The 18,531-nt window shown below is 35.0% G+C and overlaps 2 protein-coding genes across 3 annotated transcripts in view; one reads left to right on the top strand and one right to left on the bottom strand.

Annotated features, from left to right (window-relative positions):
- The first annotated feature begins 331 nt into the window (after positions 1-331).
- On the top strand, positions 332-10,389 carry ssna1 (Sjogren syndrome nuclear autoantigen 1). Of its 2 annotated transcripts, XM_005165496.5 has the most exons (4): positions 332-492; positions 572-644; positions 2,907-3,106; positions 9,143-10,389. In XM_005165496.5, the coding sequence occupies exons 2-4, from the start codon at positions 593-595 to the stop codon at positions 9,236-9,238; spliced, it is 348 nt and encodes a 115-aa protein (XP_005165553.1). In that variant the 5' UTR covers positions 332-492; positions 572-592; the 3' UTR covers positions 9,239-10,389.
- tprn (taperin) overlaps positions 9,525-18,531 on the bottom strand; it is a 40,990-nt gene continuing 31,983 nt past the window's right edge. The window contains exons 3-4 of the mRNA XM_005165497.6: positions 15,728-15,837; positions 9,525-13,083 (exon numbers count right to left, since the gene is read on the bottom strand). Of these exons, the coding sequence (XP_005165554.2) occupies positions 13,021-13,083; positions 15,728-15,837 (173 nt within the window). The 3' untranslated portion in view covers positions 9,525-13,020. The remainder of the gene's footprint in view (positions 13,084-15,727; positions 15,838-18,531) is intronic.

Here is an 18,531-nt window from a genome sequence, read left to right as displayed (position 1 = left end):
TGATGATGATGATGATGATGCAAGTTCTTTGCGACTCTCTCATGAATGATTGTTTGCTTAATTATATTTAAAATGATTAACTCAGTACCTATTACACATTTATTATTATGATTCATGCGTTCGTTGTTTTTTATCTATCCTCTATAAATTAAAACTCAGAAGGCCTGTTAGGTGTAGTTTAATTTACTGGAAAGGCATGGGATGTGTTCAGTGTACTTTATTGTCATTGCATTTTCATATTCTGACTGCCTTTTTATTTGTTAAATGATTCATCTTTTTTACAGCTTTGTGCAAATTTATAAAATAAAAGTCTAACGGAAACCGTCATGACGACGCTTCTTTGACGTTTCCGTGGAAACAGGAGGGAGACTTGACTTGATTCACTCGCTTCTGGAATGTTTTCTTTAAACTTACTCCCCTCGCTGATCTGCATCATTTAATACCCGGTAAAGTGTACGGCTTGTTGTTTCAAGGAAAAGCCTGCATCAGAAGGTACAGCAAACTAACTGACTTCACTGTATGAAACGTCTTGAGCGATTAAACTAGTTAAGAGGCCTTTTTGTGTTGTTAGCTAGCTAGCCTGGTGATCAGAATGACCCAACAAGGAGCTGCGCTGCAAACCTACAACAACGAGCTTGTCAAGTGTAAGTAGCCATATATTTCATTTTGCCGACAGGGGAACATTCGTTTCCTGTTTATTTTAAATTTCTTGTTACTTTCATCTGGTTGTATGTGGATGTTTGCTGCTAGTCTCACTCAAATTAGCTTATAAATAATCAGAAAACTAGTTTTAAAAAATCGAATTCATGTTCAACCAATGTTTAACCTGTGCCTTTGTTCATTTACATTATTAACCTCACTGCTTTTAGCAAAGAAGGCATTTACTTATTTATAAGAAAGATCAAATTGATGTCTTTTCAAGTCTGGGGTGAAACACCGATAATCCTTTTAATGAGATTGAGTGGATTCAGAAAGTATTCAATCACGTGTATCAGGTAATGTCAGGGTTCATACGGTCATGGAAAACCTGGAAAAGACATGGCATTTTGACATGGCATTTTCTAGGCCTGGAAAAGTTTTGGGAAAACAGAAAAACCACTATGTTTTGGAAAAGTAATGGAAAACATATGTTTATACTTGAATATAGGTTATTTTACGTTACTTCTTTTCTGTCCCTGGTCAGTCACATACTCTCACATTATTGGTGAGAGAATTATCAATTTTACATGGATATAAATATAAAATGAAACTAGATGGATTGTTGCATGTTTTATGATATGTAATAAATTTAAACATGCATTGTTTGTCTTTTACCACACATATGTAGACATTGCATCTTGAAAAAATCATGGAAAAGTTATAGAATTTTAGTAGTAAAAATGTGTATGAACCCTGTAAAGTCTTTGCATTAGGTTAAATGTTGAACTCCCAGTTAGTGTTTCTCACTTTCACATATGTGTTGTTCATCACTTAAACTATGATCTTAACACACCGACATTTGACAATAAGGTAAAATAACATCATTTGTCTTCATTTTGATAAACATAATATATGTTAATTAAACATTGTTCTAACATTCAGGTCACATTTTAAAAATACTGTAAAACTCTCAATTCAATTCATGTATATTTCTCTAGTGCTTTTCAATGAAGAGTGTTTCAAAGCAGCTTAACATAGACGTTATAGTAAATTGATACCATGTCAGTCCCGTTTTCAGAGTTGAAGTTCAGTTCAGTTCAGTGTGGTTTAATTTTCACTGCTGGAAGTCCAAAAACTAAAGAGCGGGTGTTCAGGCTGCCCCACAGGATCAATGCAGGGACTCGTCTGTCAATGTGGTCTTTCAGGAATCATTCTCATGCTCTTCGCTCCTTCATGACTGCCACAGCATCCACTCAGAATACGGCCTGGTTGAGGATATGGATACCTCTAAAAGTCCTCTATGGTTGGCTTAATTTCTTCACAGGTCTTGGATCATTGGCGCTGCGTAATCTTTAGAGGCCTCAGGATGAGTTTCCCCAGGTGGAAATAGAGAATAATAAATCCTGCCTTAAAGGAAAGATAAAGAAATGCAAAATTCCACCTTCGGAACTTAAGCCACTAATAAAAGGCTATATTCTAAACAAAGGGCAAACAGAATGGGATCAGTGCTCGGAAAATAAACTTTGAAATTCAGCCAGAAATAGGAAGAAAATCCAATTTATTTTTTATCTCAAGACACGGTAAGATTGTTTATAGAAGATGCCGCATCTGCCGAGACTCACACATGAACATTTACTTAAAGGAGAAGAACCAGTAAAATGTCAATATTGCCAAAGAAACCAAACTGTTAAACATTCTTGTGGAATGCCCTATTTAATGTTATCAGACAATAGTTTTTATTTGGAAAGGCTTTAAATAAAATAGTTTTAAATGGGAATCCTTCTAAAATTGTAAATTTTATATCAAAAGTAATCCTTAAAAACTTTTTTAGATTTTTATCTTGTATATTATCATTATTTATTTATTTATTTATTTAACCTTGTTCATTATTAATTGCTGTTAGTGACTTTTAATTGTTAGAATATTTTTATAACTATAGAAAAGTGAAACTTATAATATGTGGTAAACTTGATTTTTTATTATTTTTTTATTTTTTATTTTATTTGCCATGACATAACCAAAGAAGCTGAAATGGCAATAAACTCAAAATTCTCTCTCTCCTATACAGTAGCCTCAGCCCTTAGTCTTTTTTGCATCAGTCAGCAGGAGGAAGTGCTGAGCAAGCCTTCGTATGTCATTTATATGCACTCCCTTTCCACTATCACAACATGAATGTAAAGCAACATAAGGAAAACATGGATATGGGCTAAAACTGCTCAGCAATTTCAAATGATGGCCTCTTTCCTTCTCTTTGTTTTTTTTTTCAGGTATAGAGGAGCTTTGCTCTAAAAGAGAAGATCTGAACCGGCTGATCCAGCAAGAGGAAGCAGAGAAAGCTCGTCTGCAACATGACATCCGTGTGCTAACAGAGAAGCTAAGTCGTGTAAACGAGAGCCTGGCCCACCGCCTCAGTGCTCGTGCTGAGTTTGACCGCACCATTGCAGAGACGGAAGCTGCGTACATGAAGGTGTGGAAACAATAACAAATTAGACATTATCTTCATAGAAAAAAAACAAGTCGCTTTATTAAAATTGCATCAGCGAGAACTTTATCGAGCGAGAGAATTGAATTTTATTTTTCAGAAATTATGTGATACGAATTTGCTAAACCCAGTGCCAGCCTAGTATCTCAAACAAATTCATGAATTAAACTTGTACAACCTTTCTAAAATTAATGAATAATTAAGGAATTATTGTTTAAAACATAGGTGTCAGTGCTGTTGCCTCACAGCAAGAAGGTCACTGGTTCGAGCCTCGGCTGGGTCAGTTGGTATTTCTGTGTGGAGTTTGCATGCTCTCCCTGCGATAGCACGGGTTGCCTTCGGGTGATGCGGTTTTCCCCACAAGTTCAAAGACGTGATATTGGTGAATTGGGTTTGCTAAAATTGACTGTAGTGTATGTGTGTGAATGAGTGTGTATGGATGTTTCCCAGTGACAGGTTGCAGCTGGTTGGGCATCCGCTGCATGAAACATAAACTGGATAAGTTGGCAGTTCATTCTGTTGTGGCGACCCTTGATTAGTAAAGGGACTAAGCCAAAAAGAAAATGAATTAATGAATGAACACCGGTGACAAACTCGGTTACTAGAGAGCCGCGCTCTGCACAGTTTAGTTCCAACCCTAATTAAACACACTTGAACAAACTAATTTAGTCCTTCAGACTTGTTTGCAACCTACAGGTAAAGCTATGGTCACACTAGAGTTTGAGCTTGTGAAATTCTATTGTACGAAGCTGCGAAAAGGCGAGGGATTAAATAAGATAATTAGACATTTAAAAAAAAGTGAGGGATTGGTCCATTTTAAAAATTTCTGTCCAGAGAGATTATGTTTTTATCCTCGATTGGTCTCTTTTTTTTTCTTCTTCTTTTTTTTTTTGTGTTAACAAGAACTAGCATGTAGTTTTCTTATACAACTAAATCACTTTACATTTCTCAACAAGAATAGAATAAATGAGAAAAAAGAAATTAAAGATAAAGAAAAAAAACAGTGGAGAGGGTGCAAAATTATGAAATTACATACAAATATATTACGCACATTTTTCCAATTTTATATATTAACAAGAGATATTGCACTTTTACTACAGGAAATGCATCTATACAAACAATGTTATACAAAAATGATGAAGGAGGAGCATATGTTAACTGTTTTAATTGCTTTTCTATTTTTAGACTTAGAAATCAGTTTTGTATACATGTGAATCTCTTTTTCTTGCACCATAAAGAGAGGTTTGCTTTTGTCAAACTTGGATTTATGTATGTGAAATTTACATAATAATAAAATAAAGTTTATAATATAACCAGCATATTTTAAAGAATGATCCTTAACATAATAACCCCAAATCACAGGTTTATAAGATAAGGAAAAGGATTTTAAAATATTATGAGCAATAAAGGCTTCAACATTTATCCAAAAAGACAGGTATATTAGCAAGACCAAAATAAATGTGAAATAGTTTAATTAAAGCTTTGACAAAAGCCGTAGTTTAAATCAATATCAATTTTAAATGTTTGTAGAAATATTGTTATAATTGAAAAGATATTTTTAAGCTTTATATGTAATTAAAAGAAATGTTTGAGGTAATGACCATACTTGAGTCTAGTTTACATTATTAAAGATATTGTTCCAGTAAAAAACAACATATGGTATAATAAACATATTTTCTTTTATGATTAAAGATCTAATTATGTGATAATTAGGCTTAAATGTAAAGAAACAGATAAAACAGACTGTGGTCTGTTCAGGTTTAGGAGAACAAACAGAAAGCGCTGATGTACATACACTGCTTTTGTACAGCATATGTATACCACCAGGTATTGCCCCCACCTCGATTGGTCTCACGCAGTCAAGTGATACGATTTCGCAGGTCAGAGTTTACCAAGCTTGAACTTGAACTTTGCAGCGAACTGCGAGACTTGTCGCACGAGCTTGGGTTTCCGGTCTGACGCATTCACGTGCGTATGAATGGAAGTCTATGGGGAGAAAAGTGCAGTGTGACCGCAGCTTAAGTGTGTTAAAGCAGGGTTGGAACTAAACTGCAGGGCTTCATCCCTTCAGGATCTGAGTTTGACACACCTGGTTAAAAATATCAGGTCACCATTACTTATGTTGCTTTTCGCTTTTAGTTACGATAGATACTGTTCTTATATGAATACTAAAATATAGTTTATCATGATAACCAATGTTTTGAATGTCATCAAATTAATTGTGCTTAAAATATAAATAAAATTTAGATATAATAATATGAAATTATATAAATATAATAATATGTAAATATAAATATATTTGTGCAAGATATCAACAGTAGTTTTAGACCGAATGACAATATACGTGTCTCTTTATCTCCTCCTAAACAGTGTATAAAATACTGACAGTCATTAACTGGTCTCCACAAATTCCAGATCTGAGTTTATAGAGGCAGAGCTGAATTACTGAGACTGAGAGAAGAAAATAAAGAATAAAAAATGCTGAAAGAAGGCTGTTAACGTCTGTACACACCAAGTACTTTAAAGATATGTCATTGGGTCTCATTCACTAATAATCATGTTCGTTTTTCTTATTTATTCACACATTTGACCTTCTCACATAAACTTTTCACCTAATTGACAACACATGCTTGCTAAGACACATGAGCTTATTCTTAAACTTGTTCTGTAATTGAGTTTGGAGTTTTATATTACCCCCTGTAACCAGCAGGTGTCCTCAGTGTGCTACTGGTGCATTTAACCCAGGGGTCACCAAACTTGTTCCTGGAGGGCCGGTGTCCTGGAGATTTTTAGCTCAACCCTAATCAAACACACCTGAACAAGCTAATCAAGGTCTTACTAGGTATAGTTGAAACACCCAGGCAGGTGTGTTGAGGCAAGTTGGAGTTAAATCCTGCAGGGACACCGGCCCTCCAGGACCGAGATTGGTGACCCCTAATTTAACCAGTGAATACAGTAATAAATCTAATCAATCACTTTATTTAGCAATAGCAGTCAGCGTGTTGAAATAAAAACATCACAAATTATTTTCTTATATTTATATAAATTATATTACTTCAATTTGCAATCCTGACTTGCATGGTTTTCATGTATTTATTAATGTTATTCACCATGGTTTAACTGGTTGTTTCCTAGATATTTCAATAATGTTTAAAAAGAGAACATCAAATAGAGTTTTTCTACAATGTCATCTGTAGCTTTAAATTGAACGTGCCTTTTCTATTTTAATGAGTTCTGACTGGCTGTAAGTGATTTATTGTTTATTTGCTGGGGAAAAAAACATTCTGAAAGAGATTTCTCTACATTTTTTTGGTTATTGACGTAGTCTGAACTAGGGCTGCATGATATTGGAGAAATCTGATATTACAATTTTTTACTTTTTTGCGATTTATTTATTGAGATGTGAATATAGTTTCACAAGATACTTTGAATAGCTCTGTTTGATGGTTTTCTGGGGAGTATTCAGGTACAGAAACTGAATAATCACAATGCAAAAATGCTTTTCTTCTTTGTTTCATATCTAGTCCAAATATTAGATCAGGTAAAGATTATGTTTTGTTTTCAACTTTAGAAGAAATAAGGCAAAGTTTAGAGTTTTTTTTTTTTTTTTTTTACTAAAAACATCCAATAAAATATCTGCCAGTGGACAAAAATCTTTTTCTTTTATATAAATCATATAAGTACAGTAATTAAATACAATTCTTGAGCTCCTGGCCACCTGTAATCCAGACTCAACATTGCATATCTTGCGATCTGACTATTGCAGATGCAATTCTCATCCGTCTTTCAGATAAGATGTTAAACCAAGGTCCTGACTCTCTGTGCTCATTAAAAATCTCATGGCACTTCTCGTGAAAGAGCAGGGGTGTAACCCCGGTGTCCTGGCCAAAGTCCCTCTATCGGCCCTTATACGATCATGGCCTCCCAATTATCCCCATCCACCGAATTGGCTCCATCGCTGTCTCTCCACTCCACCAATAGCTGGTGTGTGATGAGCGCACTGGCGCCGTTGTCCTGTGGCAGTGGTCGCATCATCCAAGTGGATGCTGCACACTAGTGGTGGTGTGGAGAGACCCTCCTCATGATTGTGAAGCGCTTTGCGTGTATGGCTATACACAATAAATTCACATTACATTACAAATACATGTTACGTTACATTACAATAAAGGATTTTTAGACCTCTTTATCGTTATCTTAAAGCTTTTAATAAAAGAAAAACGTTGAAGTGGTAGATGAATGATCTGGTAATGGGGTGGAGATAATAACAAGCTTTTATTCTGGTAAATCTTACAAATATCTCTGTAAAATTGTAGTAGATCATCAATTTCTGAAATGTATTCAGACTAGCCTGTCTGGCACCATCAACCATGCAATGTACAAAATCAGTTTTTCTTCCTCATTCTGATGGTCAGTTTATCTTTACTATGACTATGCTAAAATGCACTTCCTGCCCTGTGGTTGGCTGATTACATATTTTTTATAATTCAAGAAGTTGAAAAGTGCTACCTAAAAAAGTAGCCTGCAAGTTCTTTTTTCTACAAATGATGCCAGTTTTGTGTCTGACTAGTTGGACTAAATCTGGGGTCACCAACATGGTGCCCGCAAGGATCACATAAGTTGCCTGCAGACCTGATCTAAAACAGGGTGTCTGCAGGGTCTTAAAAGGTATTAAAAGTGAAATTGAAGGCCCTTAGTAAAAGTATTGAAAAGTCTTAAATGCTATAAAGCAAGGTATTACATTTTATATAATTTTTGATTATGCAATGTATTGTTGTATGCTAATGTTTGCCTGAGTTAAATCTGGGAATATCAGTATGCTGTGTAGTTGAAATCAATGAAATCCTACTAAATTTGACATCATGCTGCTTTGTTTACTGCAGTAATTAAAGCAACACCATTATTTCTTCAGTTCTATAGGCACCAACCAGCTGATTTTTATTCAGTATATGAATAATGTTTTAGATTATTTCTTACAATAATATTTAGTAAATATACTGTAAGTTAAAATCTCGCCAGTGTTTCCGGTTGAAAACTAAGAGGTTTTAAGGTCTTAAAATGTATGGAAACAGCCTTAAAAAAGGTCTTAAAATGTATTGAGTTTCACTCTCTGATTCCTGTATATATTCTGTAAAAATTGCTCACCATAGCACCACTTACCAGTATGCTGCATCTAATATTGTTTTGTAGCTACTCTTTTTAATTCACACTGGCATTGGTGTAAATAAAAAAAAAAAAAATATATATATATATATATATATATTTTTTTTTTATATATATATATATTTATATATATATATATATAACTATTAAAGACAAATGAAGTGTTTCATATTGATATTTATATGTTTCCTACCTTATTAAATCATTGTTAAAACTATTGTGATGAATCATTAACATGCAGTGTCTTCACATAGATGAATTTCATTAATTATTAATAACAACATAAAAATAAATTGAGAAAATTTGATATTTAAGAAGTGTATCAAACTGGTAGCCCTTCACATTCATTGATACCCAAGAAGTAGCTCTCAGTTTGGTTGGTGACCCCTGGACTTAATAATACAGCCACCAAAGTAGCAGAGCAACATGCAGGGGTTATTTAGAAAGACAAATGATTTAGTTGTTCACTTTTCATTATTGTGAACTGGAAGATTCTGAGACTGAGTATGTTAATGTGCTTCCAACTGAAACACTATATTAAGTAGAGGGGAGAGCTTTTTTTGTGCATCATTCTTTCATAGCAAACAACAGTAAGAGGGGCGTGGTTAAGAATATCAATATACAGTTGTGATGAAAGCCCTCAGGTTGATGTCAACAGAAGGAGAGCCACTTCAAATGGTCAGACTTTTGAAGATTTAGATTGAAGATTACCAAAACAGCAGTTTTTGAATGGAAAATTAATCATTCACCTTATGAATATATGAGATGGTAAAATAAACAGTGTTAATTTTGATTTCACACATACTTTAAGTCTAACTGAAGACTAAGACTAACTGAACCCTTTCTACACACTTTTCTCAGATTCTTGAAAGCTCGCAGACACTTTTGAGCGTTTTGAAGAAGGAAGCAGGGAATCTGACCAAAGCCACTGAACCAAGAAGCAGCAAAGATCATTGATTTAGTCCTGAATGTTTCTGTTCTCTTTGTCCTTGTATTTCTTTATGTTCAATTAATTTCCTCTCTCGCCTTTTCTGTTCTTCCATTTTTCACCACACAACATCAGAATGTATCTTCTCATCCCAATCAGGAAGCTCTGTATGTGCAGTGTATAGATTTGTAATTATGTTTTGATACGTATTAGTGTTTAATGTAAAGATTTTATTTAAATATTTTAATAAAGATAACTTTAAAAAAAATTGCATCTCTGAATTTCAGTAATATCCCAAGACAAAAACACTCCACACTCTTTCATCTGTTTATTGAACATTTCCTTGTGTTTGACATTTTTCCCCCCTTCTGAATTAATCAAATACAGTTTGTGTATTTAATATTCTCTTGATGCGAAAACAGAAATGATAAGAAAAACAAAAGCTTCGACATACAGTACATCAACCATTAGAGCAATGAGCAGCTTGACTGGAGTTACAGGAACTAATGAAAGCACTTCAAGTTGCATTACATTTTGTAAGACACAAAAGCAATAGTTCCCAACCCTCTAAATGTCTAATATACATCCCTCAAGAATATTTAATGTGTGCTAGAACATCAGGAGGATGTGTTGTAGACTGGAGTGGTGAGCAGAATGCTGAAGTGACATACTGAACTAGAATGGAAGTCTGAATTCCAACACTTGGTGAAATAGCCTTCTTTCATTTCTCTCTTCAGTTCAAAGATCAAGTAATCTATAAAAATCTGATTTTTTTAAGCATCTGTCTATTACAGCGTGCTTCTTTAAAAGTTTGGGATTAATAAAATGGTTTAATTGATGGGTCTCAAACTGCCTGTCCGCAACTAACGTCAAAAATATAATGCGATTCGGCCTGTCAAAACATATTTTTGATCCATTTGTTGTGCAGTCGTGTCTAACCACTTGTGGTTTGACCTGCCACCTAGTCGACTTTTAAAGTACTGTAATAGGATTTACTTAAATAAAAGCATAAGTAATCCATAAGTGCTCTATTTTCACTAAAGCTCTAATTTTGTAAATATTCAAGGGTCGTTTATTTAATATCAGTTTTATACCACTTGTATTTTGTTGTACAAAAACCTCTTCGTGGCTTACACGTTATGTTGGTGTTGTCTGGTGTAACAAATGTGATAATTTTGCTAATATTCGATTCAAATGGTCTCATTTAATAGGTTTTCCTCACATGCTTATTAAGGTTTGCAAAAAAACTATGTACATTTTTCATATTGTACTGCTGGTTGAATTTAAAGTAAGTGTGAAAATGTACATACTTTTCCTCTCTTTGTAGTAGTTTTACCAAAAAGGAAAGATATTGAGAGGAACAATCGCCAGTAAAGTCACTTCAGTTATCCAAACTGCTTTCTGCTGTTCCTACGCTATTGGGACAATACAATTGGTTGGGACAGAATAATTATTATGCCTATTATTTGTAGTATTTTCATAACAATTTAAACTACCCCTTCAATATGTACAACAAGAAACAAAAATATAGAGTTTTGACTGCATATACTCTGTGGAAGAATGAGTGTGCATCTAATGCGCGGACGACAATCGCAGATATATTTCAGCAGCTGATTTGTGACACGATAAACTGGATCACTGGTGACAGCTAATGTTTGAAATGTAAAAGCCATGTCTGTTGTCCTAAGACGCATCAGTTAAGTCTAAATGAAGTCTTTTCCGCTTCTTGTGTTTGAATGTTAAAATGGCCCTCCTATGAATTTGTCAGTCACTGAAATGCAATTCAGTTTGAGTTTGAGACCCCTGGTTTAATTGCTTTAAAAAATAACAATAATAAAGAAAGAATATTTGAAGTATAAGCTTAATACTTAATTTACAATTAAAACAAAATTTATATATATTTTGCTAAATAAAACTAAACACATCAACTATTGATAAATTTAGCACGCACTGTATAACTATACATTCTTTTTTTCTTCAGTTATATTATTTAAAAGAGCATCTTACTGATCCCAAACTTTAAATGATAGTGCGTTAAGTTATAACAATCAAAACTGGATGGCCAAATGCAGCTGATGTAGACAAGCCAGATATCAAAACTTGAATCAATCCAATCAGAATGTGCAATGAAAACCAGTGTTTTCAAAAGAAAACAGGCAACTGGTGCTTTTGGTCAATTTTTTGCTGGTCACAGATCTCAATAGCTTTAAATGACAACATCCAAACGATATAAGATTCGTAAAATCAATTAGGCGTGATTTCAACCAAGAGAAAGATCTCCAGCTGTCAAATGTGACTGCGTGAGGTGCAAAATAAAGCAAAACAAAGACAGTGCAAATGAATGAATACAAACGCATAGGACTGAGATGTAAGCTGTCCTAACAACACACATGTAACTTTGTACATGATGTCAAATGGTTAAAAAAAAAAGGAGAGAGATCCTGAAGCACCACAATGCTACTGTTTGCCCTTTGATTAAAAATAATAAAAGACAGATAAGATACATGAAATAAATTATGAAAACATCCTGGAGTGTACAATCTATACATCAATACTGGTATGAGAGGCTGAGGAGAGACAGGAGGAGATACGCCGGAGCCGTTTAATAGATTACACACACTTAAGTCAGTTGGCATTGTGTGTACGTAGTCCAAATGTTTCGCGCGCACAGGCAGCTCAAGCATAGAGCGTGCTCACTCACAAACCCAAACAAATCATTTTTGCTGACAGCAAAACCCATTCGTACTGCAAGAACATTCGGTTTAAAATACATATGGATATAAACTGAAGCATGATTATGGAGAAACTGGTGTGTTTGTTGGTAACACCGCGCTTAAAATGGCTAAAACACGTTAGGTCACTGCATAAGTCTCACACAACCTGTCAAGAACATTCCCAGCTCATATTTCACCCTAAAAGTAAAAGATGGATACATGTTACTACAAACTGGGATCATGTATGCCAAATATATTATAATAATTATTAGTAATAATATTATAGGGGTCAAACATAACCTGGGTATGGCTTCACAGATTTATTGATGACTGCATTAGTCATTTGAAAGATGACCAAGTGCAATTCAGGTTTTGTCAGTTATCAATTAATTATCTTACAATAAAAACAAATCAAAGCAAAATGAATGTTATTACCAAGCTAATTGACTAATAAAGAGCTGCTCCTAAAAACAGATCTAAAATCACTAAGTCAACACTAACATGTTGTTAGTATTTCAGCTGTGTAGTATATCGGTCTGTGGGTCAAATTTGTCTACAATGAAGAAAACACAGACATACAAACAGAGCAAATGATACTAAAGTGAAGGAATTCTGTCAAAACAGACCAGCACATGCACATACATACAAAAAAACATCACAAAGAACAAGGTTTGTGGCACCCTTTCACCAGTCATACGTTAACAAGTCACTTATTTAGTTTTTTTCTCTTTAATTATTGTCCTCGTCCTGAAGTCCCGTAATACACTCTCAGCTTTCCTTCCTACTGTAAGGACAGTCATTCCCTCTTTTAGAAATTTGGTCACTTTCATGAGGTGAGTATTACATACATTGAGGAAGTATGCGATTCAAGAGTGGAAAGGCTATATAAGCCGGTAAAAAATGTCCATCACAATCGAATCGGTGGCAACAGGACAGTTCTGCTGTTGACGTTGATGGCGTACAGACATAGATATATGGAATGTATGTTTGCAGTGCTGCTTGCTACTATTCCCATTGTCCTGGAGGATGTTGCTTTGCATCCAGGTTGGTGCTACCAAGCAGTGGTTGGTCCCGTTTCTTCCAGACATCTGGAAGGTTTAGAAGTAGAGGGCTGGTTCACTGCTGAAGTCTGATAAAGAGGAGCTATCAGCGGGTGTAAGCTGTGAACCAAAATGAAAGGAAAGTTAATGGCAAATGCTATACCGAAATGTTGAATTAATGAATGCACTTCCTTCACACTAGGGCTGCACTATATTGGAAAAAATGACATTGTAATATTTTATTTTCAGCAATATACATTGCGATATGAAACAGAGATGTGCAATTTGATGAAAATATCGAATTGTTTTTATTTTATTATTTTTATTATTTATTTGGCAGATATTGCGATTTGATTTGCGATTAAATCAATTAAATTGATTTAATTTTGTGGACAATACACACAGAGGAATGAAATATTGTATCTTGCAGAACCATGGTGCTACATAAATGAATCATAAATACAAACACAACACTGGACATAAGAGCTATTTTTAAAAATCTTTGCATAACCAAAATATACTAGAAGATACTTACTGTACACATAATTTTACATAATACTGAACAATGGTGTGCAGGATATTGTGCAATAGAGGTATTAAGAGTAAATATTATGAAAAATAGGTATTAAAGGTTTAATTTAGTGCAAAAGAGTTATTTAAGGTGTGTTAATTGCATTTTTTGTTTGTTTGTTTTTTGTTTGTTTGTTTTTTAAGGTGTATTAATTGAAATAGTTTTTGTTGTTGTTGTTATTTTTTTCCCTGTTAAACACATCAAGTGAGTTTAAAGCATTCTGGCACAAAAAAATAATAAATAAGATTTGTAGGTTTAGTGAACAAACTTTTTTTAGGACTACCAAGTCTCATTTCACGTTATATTTTTGAATATTTGTTTCCAACTGCTATTAAGACTTAGCAGACAAAAATAGTATAAAGCACCTTTTTCTCTCACTTGTATGATTACCACTAAAAATCTAGTTTAAAGTTAATTTAAGTCATTTAGAGCTTTAATAAAAACTAAATATTGACTGCTTTTTAAAGGGGCAGAGCTACTGCATGCCCTGCACTCTCTTCATGTTTCAGATTACATCAAATAAAAAAAATTAAAAATAGCATTAAAGCGAATTGCAATATTTTATGCAGATGCACTCCTCTATACAAGCACCCTAATCTTTCTGAAATAATTCCGTCTTCAACTTCTTCAAAAATAGTGAAGTACATTTCATATGGGCTGTGGGATTTAGGGAAAATGTTTGATTGTAATATCTATATATCTCGGTTTTATTTTTACAGTTGAACCACTAAAGTCACAATTAATTCATTCATTCATTTTCTGCCGCTTTTCCGGGGCCGGGTGGCTGGGGCAGCAGTCTTAGGAGAGTCTTAGGAGAGAACCCCAGACTTCCCTCTCCCCAGACACTTCCTCTAGCTCTTTCGGGGGGGATCCCGAGGTGTTCCCAGGCCAGCCGAGAGACAGTCCCTTGAATGTTTCCTGGGTCTTCCCCGAGGCCTCCTTCTGGTGGGACATGCCTGGAACACCTCCCTAGGTAGGCGTCCAGGAGGCATCCGAAACAGATGCCCGAGCCACCTCAGCTGACTTCTCTCAATGTGGAGGAGCAGCAGCTCAACTACGAGCTCCTACCGGGTGTCAGAGCTCCTCACCCTATCCATAAGAGTGTGCCATGGCACCCTTCGAAGGAAACTCATTTCAGCCACTTGTATCCAAGATCTTTTGGTCATGACCATAGGTGAGAGTAGGAATGTAGATTGACCGGTAAATTGAGAGCTTTGCTTTTCGGCTCAGCTGCTCCTTCACCACAACGGAACGGATCAGTACATCGACCGCATTACTGCTGCCGCTGCACCAATCCGCCTGTCAATCTCACACTCCATCCTTCCCTCACTCGTGAACAAAACCCAGAGATATTTAAACTGCTCCACCTGGGGTTAAGACTTTCCTCCAACCTGGAGATGGCAAACCACCTTTTTCCAGTGGAGCACCATGGCCTAGGACTTGGAGGTGCTGATTCTCATCCCAGCTGCGTTACACTCAGCAGCAAACCGCCCCAGTGCATGCTGAAGGTCCATGTTCGATGAAGCCAACAGAACAACATCGTCTGCGAATAACAGAGATGAAATCTTGTGGTCCCAGAACCGGACCCCCCTCCAGCCCAAAGCTACGCCTTGGAATTCTGTCCATAAAAATTATGAATATTATTGGTGACAAGGGGCAGCCCTGCCCGAGTCCAACATGCACTGGAAACAAATCTTGACAATGACAACAATGACTTATTGCCAGCAATGCGAACTAGACTCCTACTTTGTTCATACAGGGACGAGACGGCCCTCAACAGATCGCCTCTGACCCCATACTCCACCAAGCACAAGCACCAAGGACTCGTAACAGCGACCTTCTTGCTGTTAGGTGACAGTGCTAACCCCTGAGCCACCGTGCTGCCCCTCAAATGCTTTATTTTATATTATTATCATTCTTCAAAACGAGCTAATAATTGATTACTTGTCATGTTTTATTGTTTGTTGTTTGTAGTTGAACTAAATACTAAATCCATGGTTTTCTTGCCTATGCATTCCATACACACAAAAAACAATATTTTTAAGAGGCTAAATATTATTATATCCTTCCCTATTAAGTCAAGTAAGTAACCACTAAGAATACACTGCAATAGAAAATACAGTCTCACTATATAGTCACAGAAAAACTCTTCTGAATGTACACTACAGCTGTGCAAATAATCTTATGTCTTACCATGACCTCCTCCGTAGGCTGTGAATTATCTTCTGAAGTAGACTCATCAAGCTTGTGTTCTTGCCAGGCGTTGAACTCTACTGAGTGTTTGGGTGTATAACTGGACAGATCTGAGGACATAAGAAGAAAGAAATTACTCTGTCGAGCCACCGCAGAAATGAAATTAAACATCATATCAAAATATTTGAATAAGAACACAATATAAATCAATATTGTTATACATTCATAATGTACCCTGTATACCTGTATAAATTATTCATCGTGTCCCTGTTATGTCAACTAACCAAAAGCAATAAATGTAACTGAATGACTGACCAGCAGGTGTCAACATTGCTTAGATCTAGAGCCATGTTTGTAATCATCATACGAAATACCAGAAACAGATCACACATTGCTAAGCATTTGTCACTGAACGTGATAGTTGACCCAAAATTCTATTATCATTTACTAAATATTTACATGTGTGTTTCCTCTGTTTAACACAAAATAAGATGTTTGTTTAAATGTTGGAAAGGTCTATCCATTGACTTCCATAGTATTTGTGTATCTTTTTATGGAAGTCAATGGTTACAGCTTTCAAAACATCTCCTTTTGTGTTCATAAGGGTTTGGAATAGGTCTGTGCGATATGATAATATACAAAATAAAAGTCTAATGATTTACAATATGTTCTGTCATTAATTTTGTGGTGTTACAAAATACAGTGATAAGCATATATGACTTCAACCCTAATTTAAAATCAGATTTTCTATAGGTGGCTTTACAATATTATATTTGTGCATATACATTAAATTAGTCAGTACTAAAGCCAAATCAGGAGCTAAACTAACAAAATAACTAATGACAACGGTCCAAAAATGAGTAGCCCACATGTATATGTTAGGGAACAATATTAAAAAAAATAATAAAAAAGAGCAAAAATCAAAAGAAACACAAAATATATACAAATTTGGTTACTAAAGTGACTAAAATATTATTTTAATAAATATATTTTTAATAAACTGCATCAAAACATGCTACCTGACAAAAGTCCAAGTTTTAAGAACAACAAATAACTTGACTTCTACTTGATCATTTGGTAGAAGTGGCTTTTATGAAAAACAAAAGCCTCTAGATTACGCTTGTAAGACCGAAATAAAATATGTTCATGCTTTGATTTTTAATTATTTAATTAGGACAGTAAGGTCTGACTTTGCTTAGACAAAAGTCTTGTCACTTGAAGAATAATGTACAATATAGAATTTAAAGTCATGGTGCAGTGGAAAACTATAATATTGTATATGACTCCCATGAGCTTGGAGGACTGTATCCATACATCTCTGCAATGACTCTAATAACTTATTAATAAAGTCATCTGGAATGGCAAAGAAAGTGTTCTTGCAGGACTCCCAGAGCTATCAAGATTCTTTGGATTCATCTGTAATGCCCCCTCCATCTTACTCCAGACATGTTCAATAATATTCATGTCTGGTGACTAGGCTGGCCAATCCTGGGGCACCTTGACCTTCTTTGCTTTCAAGAACTTTGATGTGGAGGCTGAAGAATGAGAAGGAGTGCTATCCTGCTAAAAGATTTGCGCTCTCCTGTGGTTTGTAATTTAATGGGCGGCACAAATGTCTTGATACCTCAGGCTGTTGATGTTGCTATCCACTCTGCAGATCTCTCGCCCGCACCCATACTAAATGTAACCCCAAACCATCACCAAACCTGACTGATTTCTGTGAGAATCTCCTATTCAGTTATGTATATGTATGTTAGTCAGTATGTTTTTTTATAAGCATTTTTAAAATTATGTACATCATGACGTTTCCATTAACCGTTTTTTATGCTCATATCCAAAATGCACATAAAAATATGTGGATGAAAAATAAGCCCCTTTTACACAGTGATACCCAGGGCCCGAGTGGTACTCCTTTTCAGCCCTGGAGTTTCACGCCTTAGACCGGCCCTCTTCAGTTCACGACTGATTATAATAAAATAAGGTCATTCCCAATTCAGTTTCTAACGACACTATCACGTCTTTTTCATGGAAACAGCTGCTTTAGAACTTTAAATGTTTTTCATAAATATGAGAACATTAAAGGGTAGCTGAATCTTCAGCACTATTCTTTAAAACATCACAATGTCCTTATCTGCCATATCTGAATATATATTCTGCACTGAAAAAAAATATGTCTGCAAACTTGTTGCAAACAATTTATATAGGTTTAATTTAAACAAACATATAAAATTGATTAATGTTCAATCTAATTTGTGTGAATAAATTCTGCCCAAATAAATAGTTTACAACCACTTAACTTAAATAAATTTTGTAAATCCAAGAAATCATCTTTGAACTGTTTTTCATTCATTGCAAATTTTTTTTAAAGACATCCAGTCCTTTGTAACAATGGTCACACAAAAAATACAAATAAAATATGTACACCTACATAAGTAACCCAAACAGTATTATATGTCTTAACACTAAAATTGAAAAAAAGAAAATTTACTCAGATGAGGGTTGAACTTGGGTTGGGGGCATTGTAAAGCAACGTGCTGACCACCGGTGAATATCTGGAAAATTACCTGAACGACTTTACCAGTAAGTTCAAAAAAGTGCTGTTCACACAGGCAAGGACTTTCCGAATTTTTTTTTTCAAAAAAGAAGATTCACACATCCACTTCAAAATACCGATAAATACTGACATAATTAGACATCCAAAGGCTAAAGCACCAACTAAATGTTTACATATTTGACTACATTTCAAATTTTGTGGAAGCATTGTGAACAACTGCAATAAAAAAATATGAAGGAACACTTTCGCA

This window comes from Danio rerio, chromosome 5, assembly GCF_049306965.1.
Source record: "Danio rerio strain Tuebingen ecotype United States chromosome 5, GRCz12tu, whole genome shotgun sequence".
NCBI lineage: Eukaryota > Metazoa > Chordata > Actinopteri > Cypriniformes > Danionidae > Danio > Danio rerio.
Note: the sequence above shows the minus strand (reverse complement) of the source record. Positions and strands in the feature narration are given on the sequence as shown.

What these genes read in the sequence shown, in the direction of transcription:
- ssna1 (XM_005165496.5), top strand. Translation starts at nt 593, where the DNA reads ATGACCCAACAAGGAGCTGCGCTGCAAACCTACAACAACGAGCTTGTC. An exon ending in CAACAACGAGCTTGTCAAGT is followed by an intron (nt 645 to 2,906) that starts GTAAGTAGCCAT and finishes TTTTTTTTTCAG; the next exon opens with GTATAGAGGAGCTTTGCTCT. An exon ending in CGGAAGCTGCGTACATGAAG is followed by an intron (nt 3,107 to 9,142) that starts GTGTGGAAACAA and finishes CACTTTTCTCAG; the next exon opens with ATTCTTGAAAGCTCGCAGAC.